Source organism: Pyrus communis, chromosome 9, assembly GCF_963583255.1.
Source record: "Pyrus communis chromosome 9, drPyrComm1.1, whole genome shotgun sequence".
NCBI classification, from domain to species: Eukaryota; Viridiplantae; Streptophyta; class Magnoliopsida; order Rosales; family Rosaceae; genus Pyrus; species Pyrus communis.
In genome coordinates, this window is record NC_084811.1 from 9,392,673 (window position 1) to 9,402,112 (window position 9,440).

General features: G+C 39.2%; 1 protein-coding gene and 1 long non-coding RNA gene across 2 annotated transcripts; one reads left to right on the forward strand and one right to left on the reverse strand.

Moving 5' to 3' along the window:
- Window positions 1–3,238: 3,238 nt before the first annotated feature.
- Window positions 3,239–4,990, forward strand: LOC137744052 (uncharacterized). The gene is made up of 3 exons (XR_011069578.1): window positions 3,239–3,761; window positions 3,852–4,575; window positions 4,683–4,990. It is a non-coding gene; the product is annotated as an uncharacterized lncRNA (long non-coding RNA).
- Window positions 4,991–5,081: 91 nt separating this feature from the next.
- Window positions 5,082–9,077, reverse strand: LOC137744051 (probable LRR receptor-like serine/threonine-protein kinase At3g47570). The gene is made up of 2 exons (XM_068483913.1): window positions 6,192–9,077; window positions 5,082–6,103 (listed from the first exon to the last, which is right to left on the reverse strand). Exons 1-2 carry the CDS (start codon window positions 8,899–8,901, stop codon window positions 5,724–5,726), a joined length of 3,090 nt encoding a protein of 1,029 aa, XP_068340014.1. The 5' UTR covers window positions 8,902–9,077; the 3' UTR covers window positions 5,082–5,723.
- Between the last annotated feature and the right edge of the window lie 363 nt (window positions 9,078–9,440).

Below are 9,440 nucleotides of genomic sequence, written 5' to 3' on the forward strand. Positions count from 1 at the left end.
ATTGAACAGGCGGAGCCTTGGAGGGCCAGAGGCAGAGGCAGACCATTGGGTCTGGATGGACGAGACCCGACCCGACAAAAAAGGGAATTGGATCTGGCCTCTGGGTTGGGTTACAACAACGAACGATCACGGCACTGCGATTTGGGCTTGGGAGTTGGTGTTCGCGTCCACACCCAGAAACATGTCGTGGACAGCGTGGATCAACTCGCCGTCGCCGGACGCGAACCCCAGCAGCGTTTTGGAGTTTCAAATTGTGATTCTTGATGAACTAGGTAGCTGGGATTCGACTGAGGGTTTGATTTTGAGTTTTCTGCTGAGAAATGGGTAGATGGGTTTTGATTGGTGAGGACGGAGCTTGGCCACTCCGATGAAGAAATCCACATGCTTGCTGATATGCAAGATGCAAAATACAGCATCCCAAAATGGAAGAAAGTGAAATTACAGAGAGGGAAGAGGAAGGTGTGGGTCAAATTACATTTTTATCTTGTTTTAGCAATCCCATAGGTTTGCTAGAGGCCCGCTAGCGAGCTTGTAGTTTGTGCGAGTGAAAGCTAATCTCATTAAACCTAATCTCTCTCGGTAACAAACATAAAATTTCAATAAGTCTTAATGTAGTCTAGTCTAGTGAAATTTAACGAAGGTAAACAAACGCACCTTAATTCTATTATACTTGAACGTGACGGCAATACACTAATGTTCAAATTAAATGATATTAATATATTTTTTCTATTAAAATGTACAATTTAATAGTATTAGATTTGAGTGTCATGAAATCTTGTCCAATATTTATATAATATTGAAGCAATCTTTATTTAAGTTTGATATATCATTAATCTCGAGAGAATTCGAAGAAAAAAAGAGAAATCCAGAAATAATCGAATATAATTTGTTGGTGGTTTTATTCGATATTGCTGTTTGTATGGATTCCAAGAGACATTCCATCAGAACTTGCAAATACATTTGCACTTGATTGAAGTTGTGAAGAACAGAAGAAGCATATAAGTTCAAGTATTTGTCTCTTCAACCCGAACAATTCAAGTAATATTATAGAGTTGTAATGACCTTGTAATTCAAATGGTTTAGAACATTCACTTTTGCACTTAGTGTTTTATAATGTATTTATTCTTCCCCGCAACACTTGGATAAAAAGAAAAATAGTACTCTCGATACATATGGTTACTCCGACGAACATACAAAATTTATTTATTTATTTCGTGCAACTTTAGAGTACGCAGGATAAAATTTCCGTACATTGTATACTTGTTTAGCTTCACTTGGGCCTTCTCAAAGAAGACTATTCATTCTTTTGGGCTGAGCTTAAGACATTTCAAACCTGGGCTTTCCTCAAGCCTAATATAAATGGAAGAAGAGCAACAGCCCACTATTAGCTTACCAGGGGCAAAATTTATAATTTCGCTACAATTACGGGCACTTCTCAAATTCCTCTTTTTCAAAACGACAACCACCATGGAACAAAAATGTGGAAGCTCGGTCTTCTTCGTGCTGCAACCATTTCCAACGTCGCCGCCCGTATGGCCGTGGCGCAGAACCGCACCCTCCCTTCGGTCCTCTACGAACCAGCGAGACGGTTCTCGACGGAAGCGGAGAAGCCACCTCAAGACTCCGCCGTCCGCTCAGCCTCGGGAGCCTTCGCCGTACGATCAGATGCACGACGCCTCACACCGATCGATCCACTTCTTCGAACCCCAACAGCAGGTATAATAAACTGACCTGCCGAATGCCGCAGACATTTCTCATTCCCATAAGCAAGTTAGCGTTTACGGTTTTTGGGATTAATTTCTAATGGTGAATGTGGTAATGTGTATATATGATATTTTGAGGTTTGGCATATGGGAAGCTGCTCGGTACTGAGGAAATGAAATCTTTTCTCATTATCTCAAGATAATAGTTTTACAAAGTATATATAACAACTCCTAACTAAAGTTACCACAGGGTAAAAGTAAAAGAATTATTACTACACTAACTCTATCTAACTTTTGACTCTCTATTATTCTCTTCACACCCTCTCAAGCTAAACGGAGAAGGTTGAAGTGAAAGCTTGGATCTTAGATCAAGAAACCGTTGTCGAGAAAGAGATTTGGTGTGAATGTCTGCTAGCTGATCTTGACTACATACAAACTAAACTGTGAGAAGCTTGGCAAGAACAAGCTCCCTAATATAATGGTAGTCAATTTCGACATGTTTGGTCTGAGCATGGAAGACAGGATTTGAGGCTAAAGCAATCGCAGAGATGTTGCTTCTTTGCACTTCAGCTAATAAGTGAAGGACCAAGAAAGATACAGAAACCACCAGTTGATCGTCTATCCAAAGAGCAACTAGCCCAGTTAGCATCAGAAAAGACTTTGAGTGTAAAAGAGGATGAAACCTGGGGAAACCACAAACCATGTCCAAAAGAGCCTTTGAGATATCTTAGTATCCGTTTTACAGCTTGAAGATGTTGATCTCTTAGAGAATGCATGAATTGGCAAACAAGGTTAACAGCAAAGGAAAGATTAGGCCTTGTCCAAGTGAGATATTGAAGAGCCCCAACAATTTGTCGATATTCTGCAGGATCTGCAAACAATGCACCAATGTGGTCAAGTTTAGCAGAACCGAGAGAAGTAACACAGGGCTTTACTCCATCCATTTTTGTCCTTTTAAGCAAGTCTAATACATATTTAGACTGATGAATAAAAACGCCTGCAGAAGACCTTTGTGCTTCTAACCCAAGGAAGTAATGAAGATCTCCTAAGTCTTTGACAGGAAATTGAACACTTAATTGAGATATCACATCACTGCAAGTAGTTGAAGAAGGTCCAGTCACATGTATATCATCCACATAGATAAGGACAAGAACTAGAACTGGTTTGTGAATGACATATAAACTGTGATCTGATTGAGAGGCTTGAAATCCCATAGAAATTAATGCAGACTGTAGCTTCTCAAACCAAGCTCGTGGAGCTAGTTTCAATCCATATAAAGATTTCTTTAAATGACAGACATGATTGGGGTGATCTTGATCGATGAATCCAGATGGTTGAGTTATGAACACATTTTCCTTCAAATTGCCATGTAAGAAACCATTGCTAACATCCAGTTGATGTAGAAACCAATTAGACTGAACTGCCAAAGTGAATAGGATTCTGATGGTGACGGGCTTTGCCATTGGGCAAAAAGTATCACTATAATCGATTCCTTCCTACTGATTATACCCCTTGGCCACTAATCTGGCCTTGTACCTGTCCACAAAGCCATTAGGCTTTCTTTTAATGCGAAAGACCCACTTACACCCAACTAGATTTTGAGATGGGTTAGATGGAACCAATGCCCAAGTTCCAGCACTTTGCAAGGCATTGAATTCTTCTTGCATTGTTGTCCTCCAATGGGGAAATTTAGAGGCTTGCAAATAGGTAGAAGAGACATACTTAAGATTCAGGGTAGATGGCAAGGGATGTTTGGTTGCAGTGTATGCTTTTGGTTTATAAATTCCAGATTTGGATATAGTTTGCATAGGATGAGTAGAGGTAGTGGGAAGTGGTGGATGTGATGGTAAGGGTACTGTAGGAGAAGTACTAATGGAAAGGGAAGGAACATGAGTGACTAATATGGGTGGTATAGGTAAGGATACAGAGTGTAATGGTAATGGGGACATAATTGAAGTGGAAGGGTAAGAGGAGGTAGTGCAGTTCCAGTCATGGAAAGCTTTTGACAATGCAACTAGGGTGATTTCCAGGAAGGGCCGCCTGTATAAATTGGAGAGGGTAATGCTGTCATGGATTCTTTGATAGGATATGATTGTTGTGCGCCTATTTTGTGTCGTAGTGTGCTGATTCTGGGTTTGGGAATGACAGGCTAACCGATCGCAGTGGGACAATCTTACTTCCCATGATGGAAAAACTGTAAGTCAACGTTTTCTTTTGCATGCTTATTATTGTTTTTAATGAAATGTTTGATCAAGTTGGTCGTGTTCGGAATGATTCTTCATGCAACAAAATTGCTTGCTTTGTGGAATGGACCAAGTAGTAAGACAGGATTGATGCCTTAAAACACTGATATATTCATCCTGAGAGTGCCAAATGTTTGGCTTTCAAGGCTGAACCTAATGAATTCAAATTCTTCCGTTTAAGTAGGGTTTTTAATCTGGATAACATGTAAATATTACCTGGATACAGTTGCTTCTTTGTGAAAGCAGAATCGCTGGAACTATTATGTGGCAACGTAGTGAATTTTTGTTTTAGTATGTTTGCATGAGCCTTCAGACGAGAGTCGATAACTGAGGCTGACATATGTATTGAGTCTATTGATCGAAGAGAAATAGGCTCCATATGTTCATATGTAGACCGATTCTTCGTAGTTTGGAGTTATTATTTCCCCTATGTCAAGTATATGCCATAATTCTTTAAATGTAATCCAAGACACTTTAGCCTAAAATTAATTTTCTATCACATGAAATGGACTTGATTTCTATTATCGGGTTTTATTGCAAGGAATCCCTCAAACTGCGGCTCCAGAAGATGTAGGGCGATTTTTGTCTGGTTGTGAATACAATTCATCTTCCTTCCAGATAATTTTCAGGTATGCTGAACGAATTGTGAATAACACACATATATGTGTATATATCATTTGTAACATGCTTTTATTGTAATAGAATTTTATTTTATTCATTTGAAACTATGCTGCAGGTGTTTCCCAGAACCCTTTAAATTTGCGACAGTTTGTGTTGCTTCTCAAACTGAGGCAATGAATACAGTCCTTGCGAAGAACAAAGGCTTTTGCCAGAATGGTCAGATTTTGATGCGCGTTCTCCAGTAATCCTGGTTTGTTGGTTCTGTTTGTCCGTAGAATTGCTTATAAAATGAGAATTAAGATTATATATTTTTTAGAACTCTGTTTTGTTTACTGGATTCAATTAAGGAACAGAAATGTTATTTCCTTTTGTAGCAATGGGTATTCCATTCTTGCTTTTAATCCCAAGTCCTGATAATTCTCTGCTATTGACAATACTCTCTTTTAACCTTCGTTTTATCATTACAATGGGTAGAAGAATATTTGCGGTCAGGTCCTATGTTACCAATAAATCTTTGAAATGATAGGCTACTTTAAGATTTTGACTCAAACGTCTAAAAAGGAAACCTTTTAACAGTATCATACAATTTTGGGATCACAGCCATAATAGGGAGAAAGTTTTCCGGTGTTACCAATTCATTCGTGTTTTAACTTATGCGTCTGTCATTAACACTATCTTCGGTTCATGAATAATAAAACACTTTTTCGTCCAACTATATTATAGCATGCGGATTGGTAACACCATATGACTGATTGAGGGTCAAATTGACAAGTAACAGTAGAGATTTTTTGTGTTACCTATGAGACATTCAAATGACATGGTGGGACTAATAAGACCAATTAAGCTAGAAAGCAAATGAAACATTCTTTCCTTATTCTACTGTATGAAGTGCTGAGTTCAACCTTACATGATGTCACACAAATTTGATACATATAATATCCTTATTCAAATGATTTCTTGCACATAGACACGAGAATGCAACAAACTTAACCTCACATTTATCAGTCCCGTTATCCTAGAACTCGTGGTCAAAGAAAATTGTGGTCACCTAGCATTCAATCTTAAGTCCTCCACCGTTGGATTAAGATCAAACTGTTGTTGACCACTATTTTCTTGCACCATGGTGTCTAGGAGAACGGGACTCACATTTATATTTCTAGCCTCTACCTCTTAAATTGAGATATGATTCTCTAATTTTCTTCAATCTGTTGACAACAACATCCATAAGCATCCGCTCTGACGGTGGTATCTCAGAGCATGAGAGTCCAATTTGCATCACTGAAACTGAGCATTCCTCCAACCTTTTTGCCTGAACTGGGATTCGATCACCATGTGCATCTTCACATTCAACCAGCAATGAAGGGTCAACTATGTCCATGGCATGGTCAGGCATTGCCATGGTCGCGAACTGGTGAATGCTTGGACCATCTTTGAAGATGTCATCTGTAGGTTTTCTTCCTATGAATATTTCTAGCAACAATATTCCAAAGCTGTAAATATCTCCAAAGATGGAAACTTGGCCTCCCATGCCATACTCTGCCATTCAACAGAGACATTAGGACTTAATTTGGCCTAGTGATATGTTATTAGGAAGAGAAACACTAGAAGTGACAGAAACTCATACCTGGAGGAATGTAGCCTATTGAACCTTTTAACCCGGTTGACAGGGTTTGACTTTGAGAGGGATCATCAGACGCCTCCAAGAGGAACCTTGCTAAACCAAAGTCACCAACGTGAACCACCATATCATCGTCAAGAAGAAGATTACTTGGCTTTATATCACAATGAACAATTGAAGTTCCGCAACGGTGGTGGATATAATCCAATGCAGAAGCAACGTCAATTGCAATATTGAGTCTTTGGATAAGGCTCAATCTCTTGCTTTGATATTGCTCATCATCTCTGGGATGCAGCCAAACATCTAGACTTCCATTCACCATGTACTCAAAAACTAGACTTTTGAAATCTTGACCCTGATTGTCAATGCTTGAGCATGCAGTTATGATCTTGAGAAGATTACGGTGCCTTATGCTTCTCAAAGCTTTGCATTCATCCATAAAACTCTTGGATGCTCCTTGTTGTTGAAGGTTTAATACCTTCACTGCAACAAGAGTTCCATCAATGGGGACTACTCCTTTGTAAACAGAACCAAAACTTCCTGAACCAATCAGATTTTCCCTAGAGAACCCGTTAGTTGATTCAACAAGTTCTGAGTAAGAAACACCTGATTTCCAATCCTTATAAGAACGTGAAGCTGCATGTATACCTCCTCGCTTTTTAAGCATAGAGCATGCAACAATGAAGCAAGACATAGCAATTATGAAGGCAAGTGCACAAGCTACAGGGATGACTACATGTCGGGCAAGTAGGCCTCGAGATGAATGAGGCTTTATGTTGGGGCATGCAGGTAAATGTAACTTCGAGTTGCCACCACAGAGCTTAGGATTTCCGAAAATTGAGAGGCCAGTTGCATTTAAAAAGATTCCTTCTTCAGGAATTTTGCCATCAAAATTGTTATATGAAAGGTTGAGATGCCTAAGAAATCTAAACTTGCTTAGAAATTCAGGAATCTGCCCAGATAAGTTATTGTGCGAAAGAACCATATCTTCTAGGCTTCTTAAACTTTTAAGAGATTGAGGAATTATTCCTTGAAACTCATTACCTCCCAAATACAAACGCACCAACATAATACAACTGCCGAGGGTTGTGGGAATTTCAGCTGATAAATTGTTTCCTGATAAATCTAGCTCTACCAGATTTACCAAATGGCCAACTTCTGACGGCAATGAACCAGTTAAATGATTGTCATACATTCTCAAAGCAATTGAAAGGGATGAAAGCCCAAAAATATCTTTAGGTATGGTGCCTATTAGATTGTTACCAGAAAGGTCAAGCTCTAGTAACTGTTGGCAGTCTCCTAGACTTGCTGGTATATTTCCTGCAAATCTATCATCATCTAGATGGAGTCCTATCAATGAAGTCAAGTTACCAAGGGACGAAGGGATTGGCCCAGAAAGATTATTGCCGCCCAAAAATAATTTTTCCAACTTCTGAAGCCTCCCAATTTCTTCAGGGAGACTACCACTTAAATAGTTAGCTTCCATTCCCATAAAGACCAAGTTTACAAGATTTCCAATGCCCAAAGAGATGCTTCCATGTATCAAATTATAACCCAGATAAAGATTTCCTAGTGTGGTAGAAAGGTTGGAAATGGACACAGGCAATTCTCCTCCAAATTGATTGTCGGCAAGAATCAACAACTCAAGACTAGTACAATTAGCCAAGAATTTGAGAAAATTAAGATCGCCAGCTTTCCCACTTCCCAGTCTATTGCTATAAAGGTTTAGCCAAACTAAGCTTTGTAAGGATCCAAGAGCAGGGACTGTTCCAGTAAAATCATTTTTAGCAACGTCAAAAAGTTGCAATCTAGAAGCATTTGACAATGATGCAGGAATATTTCCTGTGAATTTGTTTTTGCCACCGACAAATTTTTTGAGATTAGGAAGAGTAATGCCAATATTTGGCGGTAGCTCTCCATGCAGTTGGTTTTGAGCAACACAAATTAAGTATATGGAAGAAATATTATAGATTGAAGTAGGGATTATACCAGAGAGATTGCTTCCTACAAATGCGAGTTTTCGCAACCTTGTTAGCCGCCCGAGCTCATTGGGTATGCTTCCTCGAAGATTGTTATAGCTAAGATCAAAATGATGCAGGGAAGAAAAGTTTCCTACCCAAACCGGGACGGTTCCTGTGAGATTGTTATTAAAAAGCTGCATATGATTTAATTTCAACAAGGAACTGAGTTGGTTTGGAATTGACCCAGTAACCTCATTGTAACTAAACTCAATTGTCTTTAGTTGTGTACATTGGGATAAATTGGTTGGAATTTTCCCGCCGAAGGAATTGTGAGACAAGTTGAGAAAGTGCAAGCTTTGCAGACGACCAATTTCTTCAGGAATTTCACCCCGAAAGTTGTTGCTTCCTAGATTGATTCTAGTAAGATAGGAAAGATTTCCTATAGAAGGAGGTAAAGAGCCTGTCAATTTCTGATCTTGCAGGTTCAACATGAAGACTCTTTTGGTGTAATGGTTGCATGTAACACCTACCCAACCGCAGAAATGGACGGATTCATTCCATGAGTTCATGACATGGAGAGGATCTTGAGTGATGCTTTTCTTGAAGTTGAGTAGCGCCATGCGATCGGTTTCATTTCCAAGACTAGTGCTGGAGAGTGCTGCAGATCCCATACGCGTGCTCATGCATAGAAAAATGAAGGCATGAAAGAGTTTAACCAAACTCAGCCTGCCTCCAGTAGTACGTGCATGCTCCATCCTCACCAAAATACAGATGGCAAATAAGAAACTCTGTTTTTTCCTCTCTTTTGGCTGTGAAATTAGAAATCAAGTTTCGTTTACAGGAATGCATACGAAACACAAATACACGATATATCTTATCACATAGAACATAATCTTGATTGAATTATAGCCACTGATTGTGAGGAGACCGAAAATAGTCTGCAGCTCCTAGGTCTTTGTCCTCGCAGTGCAATTGGGCATAATTACAGGCCCTACCTCTCTGGAATCAACGAGTGATTGATTGCTTGATGAAGACTTAACTAAGATTTACGTGTTCATTGAGCCTCAGTTTTGTCCTTGTTCAAATGACCCAAAAGAAAAGTATAGGGAAAAGTAGAACTTGAAGCATTTTGGACTTACAAGTTCCAAATGCACCTTTTAGTACGCTACTGTTCTATTTGTTATCAACAATACACTGTTACATGTAAGTATCTTTTCATATTGCATTGTATATTAGCTAGGGATGTTGGAAGCAGTGTCCCCGTTACTCATAAGTTTTTCCTTTTAGGATTGTT

What these genes read in the sequence shown, in the direction of transcription:
- LOC137744051 (XM_068483913.1), bottom strand. Translation starts at nt 8,901, where the DNA reads ATGGAGCATGCACGTACTACTGGAGGCAGGCTGAGTTTGGTTAAACTC. An exon ending in AATAGGCTACATTCCTCCAG is followed by an intron (nt 6,104 to 6,191) that starts GTATGAGTTTCT and finishes GTTGAATGGCAG; the next exon opens with AGTATGGCATGGGAGGCCAA.